Here is a 21,085-nt window from a genome sequence, read left to right as displayed (position 1 = left end):
GAGTCCTGACATTCATGTGGATGTTTGACATGTACCACCCACCTAAACATGGCAGGTCCAGCAACTCACCCAACCACCCATGGCAACAGCAGTCCTTGATGCCAGATGTCACCCTCAGCAGGACAATGCACCCCGACACACCACAAAAACTGCTCAGGAGTGACCCGGGGAACACAACAGAGCTAAGGTGGTCACCCGGGTTCCATACTCCCCAGATCCAGATCTTACTGAGCATCTGTGGGATGTGCCAGGATAAGCCTGATCTAGTTAGGTTCCACCCTGCAACCCATAGAACCCACAGAATTCACTGCCACCATCCCGGTACTACAGGACATCCCAAGAGGTCCTGGGTCCATGCCCCACTGGGTTCAAGTGGTCACAATGTTATGCCTGATTGGTGTATAAAAGAATGTGCAAATCGTGTTGGTTGAAGAAACAGTAATAAGGTGCCAAAAATGCAGGTATTTATAATAAAATAGAGTATTAGAAAAGTCCAGAAGCTTAAAATGTGAAGATAGAAATAGAATAGAAATAGAACATACGCTAGGATATACAGACAGCTATCACTGCATTACTTTGACAAAGATGATAGATTAAAAAAGATTTAAGACAAGTCTTGAAGATAAATATACTTAATGTTCTGATTTACAAGCGCAACAGACATCATTGACAATGATATCTTTGGAAACTACATCACATTGAACCTAATGATACAATATCTTTGAAAGCATTCATATCCTTATACTTTTTGGACATTTTATTGCATCCTAATTGTATTTTAAATTAATGAAAGTGGCATTTTTCTTCATCAATTAACCCTAAATAGCCTATAATGACAAAATGAAAGCATATATTTTTTAATTTTACCAAATTTATTAAATATCAAGGATTTTCCATTTACAAAACTATTCAGACTCTTTGCTGTGGCTCTAAATTGCAGTCAGCTGTGTCCTGCTTGCTTTGCTCCTCCTTGAGATCTTAGCTGCCACCTGTGGCCGCTTGATTTGATTGGACAATTTAGAAAAAGCTCACACCTGTGTATATAAGGCCACATTCAGCTATGAAGTCCAGGGAACTGTGGTGAGATTATAAACTATACTTAAAGCTTTCAGTATTTCCTGGAGTAAACAGTTTCTTAATAACTGTGAAATGGGATAAATTTGAATCAGATGAGCAACATCTCTTTTAAACTCTTAAAACATTCTTTTATCATAAAGCCTTTGTGATTGCATGATCATAGTGGTCTCTATTTTCATGCTCTTCAGCTGTTTATTTTTCACAGATTTTTTTTTTTTTATCAAGAGTTAATAGTCTTCTTAAATGTTTGCTTTTGTAAAGAAGTTTTGTTCAGAGAAGTGCCACATGAATATAATCTAAATTACTTTCATTTTGTCATTATGGGTTACAAATTGTAGAATAATAAGTTTTTTAAAAAATCCACTTTTATTCATTTAAAATTGAATTTACTACACAATAATTTCTGGAATTGAGTGAATGCTTTCTGAAGAGACTGTTAAAAATGGACTGATTTACTAAATGTGGTTTAAAAACCTCTGACCCGAGGAGGTTTAGATAAACTGCTGGTAAAAAACAAGTATCATGGCAGCCATCAGCTGATTTTATGAGCACCAGTAACTGATACTTCAGGAAACTTCCAGCTGATTCTCGTCCAAAACAAGTGAAGCTACTTTCATTTATGAGATTATTATGGCCAAGTTCAGTTTAACACCTGGTAGAAAAATTACCCAAAAAAAAAGACAGGAAAAATCCATTTTCCCTCATTTTTGCACTAGTTCAAATCAGTAACTTTGGCTGAATAGTACATGTAGTTTAAAAGCAGATGGGACATAATAATAGATTCAAATGAAGAAATGTCATCTTACCGCTGGGGCACAGCTATTATCTCTGTAGTTTTATCTTTGTGTTCAACCAAAAGCAGATCAGTCACATCTGAAGCCAGTTCTGGAGGATTATTTTTGCGTAAAATCGAAACTTTTGGAGAGCCGTCGCACCGGTGTTCCAGTTTAACAGATGATCAGGTTAACTGGCGATAGTTTCCATCTCCAGATGTTTCGTCCGCAGATTCGTCACGATCAGACCTGGATTTACGTGAAATAAAGATACCAGATAAAGAAGACCTCACCGAAAAACGTCGGCATCACTACTTAACAAAGTCTATATCCATGTAAATATCATCTACAGACAGTAAAAAGAAATGTGCGGGCCGAAATAAAAAACACGTATTTTTCAAGTACGGTGAGAGGATTCGAAACCACGTAATCCAGCGATAAAATTACGAGACCATCGTTTTACTCATTGTGCTACCGATCAGCTCTGCAAGCATTCTGCTTCATCTACATAGATCACTGTCATCCTGTCAGGTGTTTAACACCTGGTGATTGTTCAGGAAACACGTCCATGTCAGCTGGATATAATCACAACTTAACACAGGCTTCCTGGTTAACATACAGTACTGCTAATATTGTACAGATTCTTATATATTGATTTACAGAAAAAATATATACTGCACACATTCTTATATACATTGGAGGAAAAAAAACTATTGTACAGTCTTTTAAAATGTACAAAATGTACACAACATACAAGTTTGAATGCCTTGACTTTGACCCACAGTGAAATAAATCACAGGTGTAAACAATGGAAGCAAAATTCCATTGATTTTTTTTCAAATCCCTTGTTGCTTTCTCAACACAAAAACACATCATTAATGTTCATCAAACTCTTTCACAGTGAATAGACACTGACAGAACATCATGTGTATTTCACATTACCATGGCTGAATCTTTACATTTGGATCAGATTGCAAAGCTGAAGCGACTACGTTTGCCTCTCCTTATCTCTGTCACTCTCCAGAAACAGCATGTAAATTGAGTCCTAGCCACTGAATGTGAAATCAGTTGTGTTTGCAGATGGTATAACACGAGCCCAAGAACGGATTTGAGCTGCCCATCTGTCCCAGAGCTTCTAACTGGACTCTGCACATAGCTGCAATATACAGAAAGACTGTTAATAACAATTTGCAGACATTTATTAGATGCTTTATGAGCCCAACTCAGCAAACAATGGAAATTATATTTTCTGCTGTCAAAGCCATGTCATGTGCAGTTTTAATTAGCTCACTGAATATATGATCCCATCTGGTGCATTTGTCCAAGTCTTGCTTATTAACATCCTACAGGCTGCAATACAGAGACTACAGATAATACAAATATATAGAAACTCTTTATAATCCCTATTTGTACGCAGTGGAAAACTCAGCTGCTGGTATGCTAGTTTAAGTACATTTCATAGTGCTGTTTCTTGGTGTATTTGTTGGTAGAGACATGAGAGTCATGACACGAACACTGGAGAGGCTTTTCTGATGTGAGTTGGCAGAACAAGCAGGAAAAGCAGTAGCAGCAAATGTCACCTGTTTGAGAGCTTGTTTGTTGGCTGCATGAGGCAGGAGTTGTTCACTAAAGCTTTTTTTTTTCCCCATAGAAGCTACATCATTGTCTCTTAGAGAGCTGCAGGTTGCCACTTACATAAAACACTCTGCACTGCTTAAAGTACAAACTCTACAATCTTAGGATAACCAGACTTTTTTTGCTGCTCGTAAAACTGAACAAAGCTCTTTCTTTGCCTTTCGAATGACAACAACTTTGCTGTAAGACGTGCTCCATAGGCAGAAATAAAATGATTATCTCCTTTTGGACTCAACTTTGCAAACAATACCGCTTCTAAGTAAAGCTGCATGTGGCTTATATTCACAAATCTCACACTTTTAAATGAGACTTGTTGAAAGAAAATGACAGAGGCAGACCTCTGATCTCATGGTGACCTTGGTGAGTCGATTGGCTAATGTAACAGCAGAATTTGACAGTTTTTAGTTGAGTTTCTCACAGATTTTGGTGGACATAAACATGCAAATTTGTACTTTTCTTTATTTTCCAGTGCAGGATTTCTTGCTGATCACTGTCTGGAGATGAAAATTATATAATAGGGCTTTATCAATATCAGATTTTCAGTATTATAGTATTGGTTAAGAGCAATAATTTGTATTTTTGTTTGTATTATATTTCTGTCCACACAAGAATGATTTTGTGTTTGAAATATATGTATTTTTCACTTTATAACACACTTTGAACATTCTGATCATTGAAAAGGAGAATATTACACAGAACAACTATAGAAGAATGTCAACAACCATGTGTACTATTATTGTGTTGTCACCTTAGAACCACTAGGCGGCAGTTTTGCACAGTTTTTTTTTCCCACTCCACTGTCCTGGCCTCTATAACATCTGCTCTGCCCAGTCTTATTTTTCCTGTTGTCCTGTAAATGTTCAATGATTCTCTTTGACAGAACGGAAACACCACCTTCAGCTTGTGCAGCTCAGCACCGGGCCTGCTGACTGTAGCATCCTTCTGCTCATCCAAAACAAATCAAGGTCAACATCTGCTGCCTCTCTGTCATTTCATTATCGACCAAAGGCAGAAGGGAAACACTGTGATGACAAGGCACCGTCTGTAGTTCCATATACGTTGATGGAAAGATGACTGCTTATTTTTTCCTTTACCAAGCAGGGAGCTGGGATGAAACGCCAGCTGTGTGACACAAATATTCCTCCCTGTGCTCCGGCACACTGAAGCAGAATACACCCTGCTGACTCAGATCTCATTAAGATGGACTGAAGGGAACCGCTATATGACTTTCAAGCAAAATGGTAAAATTAGAGCAGAGAGATGGGGGGGGGGACTTCTTGTGAAAGATGAATGTTGTGGAATGTTTTTGCAGGCGAGACAATAAAAGCAAAGGGAGCAGAGCTTTTGGTTTTGCAGTCATTTGTTTAAATGAAGTGCCACATTTTCAAATAACACGAAAGACATGAAATGAGTTCTACACACTTATCTTTGAATCCTGCACTGAGTCATCAAAAGTTATTACTTCATGTACACAATTTCAGCTGTCACCAGTAAACTAAGCTCGTGTTGTTGCAGTTACAGAGGAAATTAGGTTCTGACAAGAGTTTTGGAATTTATATATCTGCTCCTTGATCCAAATTCTCCCACAGGAACATGATTCTGTCCTGGAGGAATTATGCAGATGTTCTGCAGGTGTTACAACTCATCCCGACAGTCATTTTAAATTGGTAGAAACAGAGGGTTTCTCTCCACACAGGCAGGACATCTTAATACTCTGGTAAGGTGATGATCAACCCTGCGGGTCACTTTCAATGTTCTACTGGGGCATTTGCTGTCCTGCAGGGGATCTGTAAATATTCTTACAGGACCACATTTTGTAGATGATGACAGACCTGCAGGACATAATTTCTGAAAGATTCTGAAATAGCTGGTTGATTCATACTGGGCTTCAGGCTATCCCAACAGAATAGTCTCCTCTTTCAGGACACAGTGAATCACCAGCATCTTAAGCTTTAATCATGGGCATTTTTCTCATTTTCTTTATTTAATCTAACTTTCTGAATTATTGCTTTACAAGTTAGAAAGGGAAAAAAGTGCGCAGGAACCATCATCAAGACTGCACAACCAGAATACAGAGCAAGAATGACTCACAAAATATTCTCACATGCAAGCAGACGTTGGCCTGATTGTGTTGGTTTTGGGTGCTTAAAGGTTCTAAGACATTTTTAAGTGACCCAAAACTTTTGACTAGTAGTATATGTTATAGACTTTTTGAATACATCACACAATCTTCACCTGATGGAGTTTGTCAGATTTGTAAAACGTTCAATTTCCTCTCCAGATGGTGTGACATAAAAGCTCCATAACATCAACTAAGTGAACCTTATTGTGAGACTGTTTTGTTATTTAGGGCCTACAATTGACTCTCAGTGTCTGTATTAATATTTTGAAATTAAAAGTGTTAATACAACACCTGCATACAACACATTTTATTTCCCGAAAGCTGTGAATAAAACTTAAAAATTAGGTGACACATTTAGTGCAGACACTGTGAAAACACCATTGGTGATAATAAACACACCTTTTCCTTTTCATTTCCCCTTAGATAGCTTTGAAAATGGCATCTTAATTCACATTTTTCTGAAATCTTTGCATCTATATTCTGTATGTGTTTGTTCCAGCTCTTCATTTAAGCTGTGTAACGTTTTTACAGAGGGACATAAAACCTCCAGTTTCTTTCTGGCTGAGCAAACGGAAGGATTCTTGATGTCTTTGTGCATCATTTTATACGACCTGAAGATGACAGTTTTGGTATCTTTGGAAACTTAAGGAACTCTATTAAAACAGGAAATAGATGTGTGGATCTCAACAGCTTTTGGGTGCATTGATTAAGTTTCTAATGACCGATTAAAAAAGATGAGTATTTAATGCAGATGTGTAGCTTGTGGTGAAATGCGTCGCTGCATTTCTGAGCTGTGTTCAGGTTATTCCTATGTCTGGATGTTGAACATGCAGGGTCAGACGGTCCAGCACTTTCTGTGTCCCTCTTGTTTCTGTCAGGCATAATAGGCTCAGGTCCTGTTAAGGCACCAAGACAAGGTCACTGGCATCATTTCTCAGCGCCACCGGGAGCCGTTTGTCAGAAATGCTTATGATTTAAAGCTTATCCCCTGCAATAAATAACAGAGTGAATCAGTTGGTTACTGGTCGCTGTCCTGGGGTTAAAGTAACCGTAAATTGTGAGCATTCCTCTTCCTCTTGCACTCGTTTCACTCAGCGAACGCTTTAGCCTGCTGCTGTGTTTCTGGCTCAGACTGCAGCTTTTAAGTTAGAGGATCCACACTTAAGAGTAATGAGGATTCATATTAACCTCCCAGCACATAAAATTAATTCACAGCCACACTTCAGCAGCCAAAACCTGCACAGAAACCTTTGACCTACAAAGCCCATCGCGAGAGCCTCGCTGATGGGGGAGTGCTGTCAGAGATAAGAGGCACATATAAACAAATTTACACCATAATGGCATTTATAGTGATAGTGAAAAATGCAAACTCCTGGCAAAAACATCTGCACAGCTGCTGCTGTTGAAACTCTTCTATGTTAGAGTTTTGCGCACTAAAAAACAGAACAAAACCAGATCCAAGTGTTAAATCACATGTTGACTTTAATGTAGAAAAGACCAGTGGTAGCATATTACAGCAGCGTATACAGTACATATATAATTGATCTTGTAAAAGATGAGGTGTAACATTCGGTACAAAAAGGGGAGATGTGCAGCAGTGGCATTTCTCTCCGACCGTCTTTATTACACCTCTTCATCTTCTGAATTCATGATACAAAAAGAAGCACACATTAACACATGGTATACTTTTTTGGAATTGTAGAACATACAGCATACTGCAATAAGACTAGATTTGATATTTATTTATGTACATAATATACACTAAATATATAGTTTGATTTGGAATGTTGGTCTTTTTGTTTAACCTCTGACTGAAATGGAGCTACTCTACACAGTGGAGGTGACACACTTCTGCTGCAATCTAAAGAGAATTACTCTAAATAAACAGCAGCAGGTTTGAAGCGGAAGAAAATAGAATAATGCAGCAGTGCATTAGGCTTGAATAAACATCAGCTCAGCTGTGGGGAATTGATGGCTTCCCTGTCACTTGCTTCTTAGATGTCATACCGGAAAATTTTCGGCGGCTTTTCAATTTTCAGTGGCTCCTGTGGCGCTTGGCTTTCAGCTGTGTGTTTAAGTGTGTCTTTGTACAAATTTATGTGAGTGTGTGTCCGTGTGACTTTGTAAAGTGCATCCTGGGGGCAACATTAGCTCTAGATCTGTCAGGTCGCCTGCTTTGCCTCTTACTGTCAGGAGTCTCCTTTCTTTACGCTAGAAGTAAACACACACGCACGCACAAGCAGCAGATCCAAACCGACAGCAAATACACAATTATGGATGCAGCAAGAAATTACTGTGGCACGTGTTCGTCTTGAAGTTATTGTGGCACATGTGCGTCTTGAGGTTTCTTGTCATGTAAATTTACTTAAACAAGTCCACAAATATGAACACACGAGTTAGTCTCGCAGATTTCATCTTCCCCTCATGTCTGGTACTTTGTCTACAGCAGTATCAAATCTAATAACGCTTTGAACACCACATCAAACAAAACGGCGGTACCGGCTGCATCAACGTTATTAAATTCATGGTCTCATTACATGATGTGTTGTTCATTTTTTGTCTGGGTATCCTATGCTGCTCTGAAATGAAGTGGTGCATGCATCTGCGTGTGCGTGTTTGTGCAGTGACGAAATGGGAAAATGAGGATGAAGAAAAAGCAGCAGGGAACTGAAGATGTGGAGAGGGGAAGGGAGGGAGGGGAGATTCTCTTTTGAGATAAAAATATACCCCTCGCGATCTCTGAACACTCACACACACACATACACACACACACACACAATGAAGAAACATCTACAGTGGAGAAAAATAAGTTATCTGGTAGACAGAGAAGCTCGACTGACCCTGTGTACAACTAAGTCTGTAAATAGCTGACCTTGTGCTCTGGAGGAAATTGAGAGTAAAATTCCCCTGCAGGAATCAGCATTATTATTATTATTATTATTATTGTTATTGTTATTGTTATTGTTATTATTATTATTATTATTATTATTATTATTATTATTATTATCATTATTATTATTACTATTACTATTATCATTATTACTCATGCTGCAAATCCAATAACACTGCTTAATGGACCTCAGTTATGTTTAAAAATAAAAAACAAAAAAGGCAGAACTACACAAATAAACACAAATAAAAAAGCAAGAAGCTGAATAACTTGCCAGTGTAAAGAGGCAATAAATTGCATAACATGATATACAGACGGTTCAGATGTGAGCTGATGCAACATGAAAGACACACGCAGCTGAAATATTAGATGAAGCTTGATGTGTTTCTGACTGAAAATAATAAAGCGCCTCATGGTTCCTTACAGAATAGCTGCTCATGAGGTTGTGCTGATTATGTCAAAAGTCTTCCTTTCATCTGTCAGTGGGCAACAGTGGGAAAGCAGAGGAGAAGAGCACTTGCCAACTGCAACATAAAAATAATAGGGAATATATTAAAACAGCATCAGTACACGCCATCAAATATTGTTAGGAAAACCGAGAGCATGAAATGATGAGGCCGTCTTGACAATCTATCTGTCTTTCTCACCTTTTTGTCAGCAGAAATAGAAGCTGAAAGCAGCCACGTAGGTCTGTGTGTGTGTGTGTGTGTGTGTGTGTGTGTGTCCACCTTGTCTACAAGAAGAACAAAATAACAGGCAAGAAAAAAAATACAGCTGTTAAGCTCAGATAAACACTGCAGACTCCTCTTCATCATGGGCTTTGGGTTGTGGTGGCAGCTCGCTTCTGTGGCACAAATAATCAGAGCAACCTGACATGTACCTTAACAACAATCTCTCCCTAGAATCGGAGTGATTACGGAGAAAAATGTGACATGGCTGAAGAGTAAAACCTGAAGAGGTCAGGAAACGGTACTCCCGGTGAAGGCAGACGGATCTGTTGGTGTCCCTTCGGTGTCACTGGTGACAAAGTGGAGGCTCTCTGAGCAACATCGTGCACAGTCTGCCATTAAATGTTTTTGTTTTCACAGTCTGACAGCCACCACACATGCACCTGCCCTGCCCAGACACAGAGGTGCCACCTGTAAAGGAAACACAAGAATCACAGTCACAGCTGGACAACAACAGGTACAGCTGTGGATTGTGTAGGACTATAAATCATGTGAAATCATAATTTTCATGCTTTCAGTTGGAGTTGAAAGATGACATCCTTAGGGGATGAAACAGATGTAACGTACCCAGGATGTGGTTTTTTTATCTGGCTTTAGAAAGTCTAACAATTGAGTCACAGTAAGTGTTGGCTTGAAGCTGGTATTAACCCGTTAAGCAGGGCTGAAACGATTCCTCGAGTTATTTGAGTAATTCAATTACTAAGTACTATAGTATAGTATAGTACTATACTATATAGTATAGTACTATACTATACATGTACTATACTATATATGTACAATACACCTGTACTATACTATATATTTAAATACACCGCAGATGTTAGCCTGTGTTCTATCATGACGGTTATTTCTGTTGCACAGCGCGCTCACTTCCACTTTTAATGCTGTAACACGCATGCCAAGCACAGAATCCGGTTACTCAATTAATCACCAGAATAATAAATAGAATACTCGATTACTAAAATAACTGATAGCTGCAGCCCTACCGTGAAGTCAACCCAGGGTTTCTGAATCTAGCCATGAGTGAGTTCATATAAATAAGGCAGTGTTGGGAGGAGATGACCACTAGCAAACATGAAGATGTCTAAAGCTGCATATTTCTCACAAGAAGAACAAAAAATAATCCTAAACCACTATGCAGAGTTTCAAAATATAATCCAGGCTAAACATAACACATCTGCTGCAGCCAGAGGAAAGAAAGGTGGTAAAAAATACTGTAAAAACACTAACAAAGCATGAGTCGATTTGATTAATTACAATTGTACATGCCATTTGATGTGTTGCTCAGATGTAGCCTGATCTCATAGTATGTAAGATAATTCTCGCCTCATATTATTTCAGATGCAGCCCTGCTGGTGGTAAACGTCTGGGAGCAAGTAAAGAAGAAATATTAAAACATAATTCAGACTAAGTAGGCTCACTGCAGATCTTATAAGGTCAGCAAGTACAAGGCTTTAGCACTTCAATCAGTTTCTTTCATAGGATTATATCGCTACACAAAGGCCTACATAATAACTCCATGGCACTGGATTTCTTGCAGTCAACAGGGTTAAAAAAAATAACGCATAGAAGACTTAAGTTCTTTCTGATGAGCAGCTAAATCTCACATGTCAATACTCGTCAGGGAAAGAAAAGGATTTAGCGCCTATGTAAACAAAGTGCAGTTCAGCTGAATAGAGTTTTTAGCGTGACTCTTGGTTGCAACAGAGTCACTTACGGATTCACAGTTGAGTCGAGGGTGACAAAATCTTTACATTTTATACAATCTTGTATCAAACTGTTTGGTTTTGGCATTTTTTTGAAGATTAGACACATAGAATAAAGTGATGTTGATAAAATGTCACAATTATAAGCTTAGATGTCTATATCACAGATCAAGGACCATCGAAACGTGAAAAATCTGACGATTCTTTCTGGTTTTACAGTTTCTGACTAATAATATGGTGTAGTTTTAGTGATTTTTTAAAATGCTACATCATATGAGTGGTCATACATAGGCACTACATTTTTACAACCACTAATATCCTCAGTTATGTGATATCCAGAACGGATTACTATGTGAATGCAGGCTATGTTCAGCGTTAATTTCCGACGTTATGACAGACACATCTCACATTGAAACACTGAGCTCAGATCAGCAGGAAGTAGGAAGCGATGATAATAAGTCTGCACCTCTTGGGGAACAGAACTTTACAGCCGACAGGTGCATGCTCGACTGGAGGTGGGTTAAGAACAGCAGTAGCAGCAAGTGACAGTGTAGCCCTCAGGTGAACAGTGCAGCACAACACTGACAGCCTCAGTACACTGTCATGGTTAAAAGGCTGCACTGGGCATCTGTTGAAGTTTGTACTTTGAGTATAGCGGCACACTCAGAATAAGCAGGGTTTTAACTATGTATACTGAAATGCTTAGTTGACTAAATGCAGTCTTATTAATTTGGTAACATTATAAATACAACAGCTGGATACTAGTGGACCCAAAATAAAGAAAACTGTGTGTCTCATTTTAAACATAAACTTACCACCCATGTTATCTGTTTTGGAGTCACCAAGATTGACAGATTTGTGTTAAAACAAGCAGGAGAAGAAGAAAACACTAGACTACTAGAACAGGACAGACAATACACCCACTGGTTTATTGGTTATCAGTTTCTGACAGTGGATTCAGGACACATTTAATGGTCTCAACATGTCCCCTCTCATCTCAGCTAGTTCTCCTCCCTCTGTGGCGTTTTTTTTTTTTTTTTTAAAGTTATTTTTTTGGCCTTTTTGTCGGCTTTATTAGATAGGCGCAGTGAGAGAGAGAGACAGGAAACAGGGGAGAAGAGTCGAGGGAAGACATGCAGCAAAGGGCCGCGAGCGGGAATCGAACCCGGGCCAGCTGCGTCAGGGACCAGCCCCTGTACATGGGTCGCCCGCTCAACGCGTTAAGCTATACGGGCACCCCTCTGCGGCGGTTTTGAGCAGTTTTCTGTACTCTGTATCCGCCCACCTGCACCTCTCCTGCTCTCAGCATGGTGCATGTGTCTCTAAAACGGCATATTTTAGGCAACTTTGGTTGAAAATCCTCTGAGGCTATGCAGGAGATGGGATATAAACTGAGGTGTGATAAAGACCTGAAGCTGCTCAATGAGATTGTTCAACTCTGAAACAGTCCCCTCTACCTCCTACTGCTGCAGCAGCAAGGACAATATTAGCATGAGGAAAACATACATTTGCATAACAATGGAAACAAAGCAAGATACATGGGAAAGGAGCTGGAAGAAGGTCAAACTGTGACCATATGTTTATAGAACAACTTTACAGGTGTACATTAAGGTTTCTTACTTGTTTTTTGTTGAACTACATCGTGTCGGTGCACATAGGAGCAGATGCAGATGTGTACTAGAAGGAAGTAGATCTTATTAAACAAAATGCGGTCGTTCCTGTGTGTGTCTCTGTGCAGTACCTGTGTCCACTCATTCGTCTGAGGGTCATAAGCTTCCACAGTATTGAGATACACCTGCCCATCGTATCCACCCACAGCGTACAGTCGGTCGCCAAGGAGACAAACACCAACAGCATCTCTGCTGATGCTCATGGGGGCTACAGCTGTCCACACATCTGTCTGAGGGTCATACCTGTACACACACATGCACTTGCATTAGCTTACACACCACAGTAGGTAATTAATTATTACTAATCGTTTTATTTTATTCCAAACAATGACCCATAGTTTGAAATTCTGACAAATACATTTGTTCTCTAAAGTCTTTTATAATGATAGAAGATCAATCACATCTGTGCATTATGTCACTGATATGTTAATACTACAAGCAGCAAGACTGGCTCTTCAAAAATAGACTACCAACACCTTTAAAGCTCACTGATCGTCATGTTTGTGTCATTTGTTTAATCCGTCAATAGAAATCTATAAAAAAAAGAAGTGGGAGTTACATGCTGTGACCATTCCTTGTCAAACAGCAGTCGGATTCACAGCACTGTCATCACTGTGAGATTTCCAATCATGATTCCATCACATCTGTCCAGTGATCTCTTTTAAAACCTCTGCTCACCAGCCATATCTAGCTCAAAAGCGCTGGGTGGATGAATAAATGTGTCAGGAAACAGTTGCACAACTCCACCTAAAACCACAAACTGCCTAATGTTTGTGTACTGGTTAAAAACACGAAAAAAAATTAATGTATTATTTAATGAGCTTCAGCTTGAGTGCTGGTAGGCATATTTCTTCACTTTGGCAGAGTCAGGAAACAGTTTCCCCCAGCATGTCTCTGGGCTAAGCTAAGTTAACCAGGCTGAGTCCAGTTCAATACTTCACACACTGTGTTTACAGTCATATCCTCTTATCTGACAACTGGCAAGAAATTGAGTGAGCAAATTTTTTGCAAGTGTTGAGCTACTTTGTACTCAGTTGCCAGTTTATTTGGTACATCTAGCTAAAACTACTGCAGTCTAATACAGCAGTGCTGCAATAAATCCTCCTTTCATGAAGGTTGCAATGTTCAGTTTTTGTGGCATTGTATTATAAAGGTAATGATTCAACTGTATGGCTGGAAGATGTAGATCGTGGTTGTAATATTTAGTCTACCCTCACCAACTCAACTGGGTGTACATACAATTATTATAATTTAACTGACACGTGATGTAAGATTTTACCTATATGATTTTTCATACAGCTATCACACAAAAGATATGTAGAATACAGCACAATTGTCTTGAAAAAGATGGCAAATGCACCTCAGTATTATCATAATATACACAGTGAACTGTGCAGGGCAAATTTTCAATTTCAAACAGCTGTATGCAAAATTTATCTGTCACATCTAACACATGTTCATAAATGTAGTCTCACCTTTCCACACAGTCGCTTAACCGAGATGCCAGGGATGAGGCTGGAGCATCATGACCGCCAATGGCATACAGGAAGCCGTGCCATGTGGCCACACCCACACCTCCACGCCTTTTAGCCATCGGAGCACAACCATTCCACCTGAAAATGGAGATTGAAACCATTAGAAAGAAAAAGAGGGACAGAAAGCAGCCAGTTAAAAGAGAAAATTCAAAATATTCTCATTTTTAAAGGGGATTATATGCCCTGAGCCAGAGCCTCCTCTCTGCTTTTCCAGGAGTCCTTAATGAGTCTACTTGATAAACAGGAGTTGTTTGAATATGGTCTGTTTCCATATCCTGAGAGGGTTAGCGGTCTCTTTTGATCCGTGAGTAGATAACCTTAAAAGCAGAGGCGCTGCACCGGAGGAAACAGAAGACAGGGAAATATAGCAGGAGACGGCAATTAATTCTTGCCAAATGAAGTCCCCTGTCTCTGACCTGTTGGTGTGGGGGTCGAAACACTCCACTGAGCGCAGGCAGGACGAGCCGTCACGACCTCCAACTGCATACAGTCTGAGGAAGACAGAAGATGGTGTTATAGGTCTGGACATGCACACACAAAACACTGCTCACATTTCTGAGCTCTGGAAGTCCCTTTTCAATTTAGTGACACTGAAACAGATGGTACAAGGTCTGTGTGTGTATGTGTGTGTGTGTATGTTGTGTAGGATTTTGGGGGCAAAATGAGGTGAGAAAAATCAATCAGCCAACACTCCTGAGGCATCACAACCCTGAGCAGTCACTCAGTGCGCATCCGTGTGCGTTTTGGTGTGCGTGCACACACACATCCATGGATGTGAAGTCGTGGCGATGAAGAAAAAAGTGAAACAGAACCAGTCAAGCAAGTAATGAGCTCCATCAGGCAAAGATCCCAGAGAATACACAACACATACATGCCCTGCTCACCAAAGCACACAGCCACGCACACACACACCACTGCTGGGCATCGTTAGCACAAATCCGTTGTCTCTGTATTAATTAGCATCTATAAGGCCTTTTGCTGTAGCTTCTCTCTGAGGCACTGAATAATAAAAACGGTGCAATATTTTTGATTCTAATCATTTCTAGATAACTTTGGGGCAAGTGAGGACAGTCTAGTCCTGAACTTATCCTGCTATTAAAATGTGTATGTGTGTGTGTCAGTAACTTTTCCATTACTGTTTGATATATTGGTGGGTTTTACAGGAAGGGCGTCACTTTGTACAGCAGTTATAATAACCTAACTTCAACTGTGTTAACCTCGCTTTCTAAATCAGCAGAGCATAAAGTTATTTTTCTCGAAATTCTCCAGTGACAAAATTCATGTTTTTTTCTCCTCTTAAAAAAATTCCATAGCAGTATAGATGCAGAACCAAAATAGTTTGCTCTCAAGCCAGTCAAATGTTCTATATTGCCTTTTTCCAAACTGCAAGTGCTCGATTTTGTTCACTAATTGGCTAATTTGTATGGGAAAAAGTGGCAGTGTAATATAATAAGCAGCATATGCGATGGTGCAGTATCTACTTGTATATAATGTACAGTTATACGTTAATTACTGGTAGGCGTATGAATAATGTGTAATGTGTGTATAACGCTGAGCTGGCAGACGCGTTTGTTCAGAGTGACTCACAATAAATGTATTCAGCAACCACAAAAACAGGAGCAATATGTCATAAAAAATTCAAGTGCATCCCTCCATAACAAACAACAAGTAAGGGTGTGTTGCTAATATTGAATCTTTCCTAGACCCAACATGGATGGGATTATCACTTACTTGCCATTGAGAACAGCGACTCCCACTGTGCTTCGGGGTGTAGCCATGCTAGCAACAAAGCTCCACTGGCGAGCTTGGGGGTCCCACCTGATAGACAGGGTGTAAACAACCTCTCAGTCGTGCTTCAGGTGCATCACTACACAAATACACCTCACATAAACAGCAGCCTCTTGCAAAGAATGAAAGAGACAGAGCTTTGCAGAAGAAAATGCATGTTATTTTTGTATTGGCATATTCTTCAGCAGCAGTATCTCATTCCTAAAACTGTGCCCCTGTTGTGGTAGAAAATAGTTTTTTATTAGAACTACTGAAATAGAAGAAACAGTCCTTATGAAACATCATAAAAGTGTCACATCCTTGCATTCACAGCTGCAAATATCTCAAATATGATCAAATACAACCAAAAGCATCTGCAGGGCCAAATATCAACAAAAGCAGGTGGAAAAAAATGAATATATTTTTGGTAATATAGGTGAATTAGCAGTTAAGCAGAGTCTCTGACAGAATATATCATCAGTGTGAAGTCTCCTCTCACCTTTCCACTGTACTGAGGTAGCTCCAGCCGTCATGTCCTCCCACTGCATACATGGGCCCCGCTAGGACGGCCACACCTGCAACACAAAAACCACATGTGCATCATTAAATCAGTGGGGCCTTTCCGAAACAACATCAATTTGGACAAGCTCATGAAACCACACACGTATAGGACAAGAGGTGTGACTTTTCACTCTGTGTGCAACCATACCCAGGGCAGTAAGCAGTATGTTGATTTATCTGACAGAACATCTGTGCTGCCAGATGTGTGTTTGAATCCCTACTTGCTTCACACACATGCACACATTTAGAAACACAACACCGCAGAACAGCACGCCTTATCAGAACTGGTCACAGCAACAGTAGGTGTGTGCTTAGAGTGCAAAGGCTGTCCTTCAAATTGCAGTGTTCTTGAGATATGACACCAGATCACTTACAATGTGTGGCAGAGGCCTTGCTCTGTGGTGGAAAATGACCTTTGACTTCACTGTGTCAGGAAAAAAGTAAAAAGGCAACTTTCAAGCAAAGATCAATAAATACAACAGAAAAATGGATAATTTTTCTGTAAAATTTCACTTTACTTATAACAAAATTCAAGACTAACCTAATTCAGACTGATACTTTCAAAGCCTTTTTCAGCTTCACTCGATTCAAAAAAAAGGTCCTCACCTAAGCCGTGCCTGTGTGTGGACATTGGAGGCATGACGCTCCAGGTTTTGCTATGTGGGTTGTAACACTCCACAGTGTTGAGGGTCTTGAGTCCATCTCGGCCTCCGACTACATAGAGACGGCCGTCGAGGACAGCTACACCGAACTGCAGTCTCCGCCCACTCATGGTGGCGACCTGCCGCCACGTGTCCCGACGCAGACAGTACTGCTCGATGCTCGTGGCTCCTGGGAAAAACACACACAAAGACATGAATGTATACAAGAAAAAGTACACTTTGAATTGTGAAGCTTAATAACGTTGCACATCAGCATAGATTTAAACCAAGCTCTTTCTACCTGTTTGGATGCTCCTTTTCTTTTCCTTCAGTTTGTTGATTCAGATTTCAGCCTAGTTTGAAGAATATTGCTAAACCTGACTGAGATACCGATGCTCAGTACTTCATCTGAGGTGGAAAGCTTCAATAGCATAGACTGGGTGGTGATGTTAAAATGTGCATGCACACACTGATTTGTCAGCTTTGATTATGATTATCTCAGCTGATTAGAAGATTAGAAGATATTTCCACTGCATTGTAATTTTTATGCAGTCCTTTTACTACATTTCTTTGTGCATTTTAAAATCCTATCACTGTTTTTTCATAATGTTGTTTCTTTTAACCCCTTGACGCCTGAATTTATTTCCAATTGAATAAAAAAACATTTTTTGTGTGTTTTTGCTTTTCAGCTGATGCTAAAATAAGTGGAGATTGTTAATTTATCTAGTATACATAGAACATAGATACGTAATAATAATAACAGATATATAATAATTAGGTCCCACTCCGACCGGTCCTACGAGAAACCAGTGCTTGCAAAAGGTTCCGAGGTACGAATTGAATACGCACAAACCAGCATTGGGGGAATGGATACGTTATCTCGGCTGCAGTCTGAATGAAAGTGATATGATTCGAATTCGTGACAATAGGCGTCAAGGGGTTAAAATAAAGGTTTTACAAATCTGACATCTTTCTCAGAATGATGTGATGACAAGTCAGTTATCTATTGCTAAGCCAGGTTACTGAGAAAATGTGTGTACTTTTTATTTTCCTCCCTTATGAAGGTTGGAGTTTTCAGTTTTTGATTACACTCTTTTACAGAGACTTTGATTTATCAATACTTCAGCATCATGTGTGCACGGTTTGTGTGTTTCATGTGTTGCACCTTTCGTAGCATCCATTCCCCCCACAGCGAACATGGCTCCCACAGTGGCTTTGCGGGGCCGGGTGCGAGGGCTCTGAAGCAGGGGCCGGCGCTGGGGCAAAAGGTGATACTTCATCCCCTCCATCAGGAGCCGTTGACACTCGACACTGTCCCGCAGGAGAGGATTGGTCTCCAGGTCTGCCAAGAACTGCACAAATGTGAAAAAAGCACACACACATCAACACAGAGGTGACAGCTGCAGGTGAAACATATGCAGCGTGGGTGTATGTACGACATCGACATGGGGGTAGGTCCATGTAGGTTACGACGTTATCACCGATTAAGGAGGTTTGAGAGTCGAAAGAAAGCTGCTCTCTCATTGATTGAGAGATTAGATCAGATCAGACAAACAGCCATTAGGGCTCACTCACACAAATGCAAAAGAACACATACACAACACATACACACTGATCATCCAACACACTAGAGGACTAATCTGTCCTCAACATCTCATCGGCTCACTAGTCCATACCCTCTAACCTCATCTGTGATCACACACACAGACACAGACAGACTCACACACAAACAGCCTGGGGCTGCAGCATGAAGCACTTCCATCCACTAGTCTGCGCCTTAAAATACATCCAGAGGAAACCACTGCCTGCGAGAGGCAGGGTGGTGAGAGGCAAGTTTTCGCTGAAGGCTAGAATTACATGATTTACATTTAGATAGGTGTGTGTTTGTGTATGCTGATAGATAGATGGAAAACAGTAAAGGTTCCAGAGGATTTCAAAGTCATTTGAAGTTTCCAGACTTTGTTTATGCCTGCATTTTTGTTTTTGCTGAAGTTGAATTCAGAGATGGCTACCAAAATTTAGCGATAGAAAACAAATACAAAGGTTATACTCTCTGATAAAGATAGACAATTATTTCTACCCTTTCGTCTTCCTTTGTGTTCTCCTCCATAATTCTCACCACGACAAAAAGAAAGATTCAGCCCAAATGATTCAACTTGGTCACTGAATACAAAATCAATTTTCCCAGCCAGACGTGGAGAGCGTAAAGCAAGCATGGTAAATGGATAAGCAGCTTACACGCCAGGGTGAACCCACACTTCTACTGCATACAATCACCGAGGGACAAATTACAGTGAACCCTATTTGTGCATTTATTTGAGTGTGCATGTGTGTCTATGTGTGTGTGCTCAAGAAGGACAGTCCTAAAAAAACATATTTGTCTTCTCCTGTGGTATTTATCCATCACGCTGTGAAGGATTGAATGGAGGGCGAGATAAGGCTGAATCCTGCAGGCTTCCCACCTGAAAAAGTCGTGTTATCATCTCTGTTTTAGCTCACACTGGGAAGACGCAGCACAGCCTCTATCCACTTACAACGAACACACACAAACACGCTCTCCCATACATGTAAAAACACACATCTCCCAGCTATTTATATTTGTCATGCTTTATGTCGCACTCATTGTTCCTTCAAGACACACTCTTACTAGCACCTGTCCTCTATATATTGATCTCCGATGAACCGACTACCTTTGTACCATCTCCACAAAACACGTCATTTTCAAGGAAGATTTAATCAACAGATATGGTAATATTTTGATATCCACTATGAGTAGTTTAAGTTTGTTTTAATGTTGGTGGGTTGCAATGATATTTTGTCAATACATCATGGTCACCAGGAGATGAACCCTTAACACTTCTGTGCTCTTGTCATTTCTCATCATCAGGCTAAATATGTACTTATTCCAGTGCTTTATATTCTGACCAAAAGCATGTGGTTTGTAATTGGTCTTAAGTGCTAATTACTAAAAGTAGCTTAAATTACAAGCATGGTACATAATGATTATACCTGCTACACATTTGCAGTTCGGCACTGTAGCATGTTAGCAAGTATTTGGTTAAATGCATCAGTGTCTTTTGCACAGCCTGCTAAGCATGACTAATTTCCAGCTTAAAAATGAAAAAATATCTGCTTTTCTCTGTCTTTTAAAACTAAGCAAGGTATTTTTGGCACCTTTTTCTGCAACTTTTGAGACCAAACAAAAAAATGGCAGTTAATGATTATCACTGATGAAACACACACACTTCAGCTGAGTACGATTCATCAGACCTACGCATCGGAGGTCAAATTCCCTTCCCTCACACCATCCTGATCTTGGAACTCAGGGGTGGGGAGTTGGAAATTGTCGCATCCGTCAATTTCTGCAATTTTCCAGACTCGTACATAACAGGCAAGCTGTGCAGGGGCACAAGCAGAACATCTCTCTCAAACAAAAACTTTTGTTGTCAGCACACGAGAACTATAAATGTCTTCCAGGAGAGACTATCTAACAAAGTGCACTGCTGCCCCTGGATTCAAGAGCCTCTTTCCATGACAGTCGTTTTTCTTTCCACCTTCCTGTTATGAACAGCTATAAAAACATTGAATTTCCACTGGTCACAAATACAACAACTGTTTGGTGCACGCTGTCAGGCCACAGCTGCTCTTCTGTGAAGATTAGACCAAGTGTGTGTGTCTGTGTGACAGTGGTAATGGGGAGCAGGGATTAAAGGTATTAATCTGGTGAACTGACATCCTCTTGATGAGGAATTGCAAGGCGGCCTAGATACAGCGCTGACTAATTGGTTGATGAATATTGATCGGTTGTCTTTGTGAGGTTTATATGTCACTTTATTAGCAATTCACAGCTGATGAGATTTGTGAATGTTAATTCATTCGTCAGTTTGGCTTGCTGTGGCGGGGCTCTCACACATGATGCAGCGCTAGAAGCAATTCTCAGCTCTGTGGCCCTTCTGCTTTCATTCTCTCTGCTCCATCCC

General features: G+C 40.1%; 1 protein-coding gene across 4 annotated transcripts in view; it reads right to left on the bottom strand.

Moving 5' to 3' along the window:
• Nucleotides 1–7,071: 7,071 nt before the first annotated feature.
• The window catches only part of klhl5 (kelch-like family member 5), a 61,023-nt gene continuing 47,009 nt past the window's right edge, over nt 7,072–21,085 (bottom strand). For 3 of the 4 annotated variants that reach the window (XM_035941013.2, XM_035941012.2, XM_035941010.2), the window contains 7 exons: nt 18,271–18,457; nt 17,071–17,295; nt 16,403–16,478; nt 15,868–15,954; nt 14,553–14,627; nt 14,077–14,214; nt 9,643–12,844 (listed from right to left, as the gene is read on the bottom strand). In XM_035941013.2, the coding sequence (XP_035796906.1) occupies nt 12,538–12,844; nt 14,077–14,214; nt 14,553–14,627; nt 15,868–15,954; nt 16,403–16,478; nt 17,071–17,295; nt 18,271–18,457 (1,095 nt within the window). In that variant the 3' untranslated portion in view covers nt 9,643–12,537. The other variant, XM_023294369.3, reaches the window with a different exon arrangement.

The sequence above is a fragment of the Amphiprion ocellaris genome, chromosome 4 (genome assembly GCF_022539595.1).
Source record: "Amphiprion ocellaris isolate individual 3 ecotype Okinawa chromosome 4, ASM2253959v1, whole genome shotgun sequence".
Taxonomy (NCBI): Eukaryota; Metazoa; Chordata; class Actinopteri; family Pomacentridae; genus Amphiprion; species Amphiprion ocellaris.
This window is presented reverse-complemented; position numbering and strand designations above follow the sequence as displayed.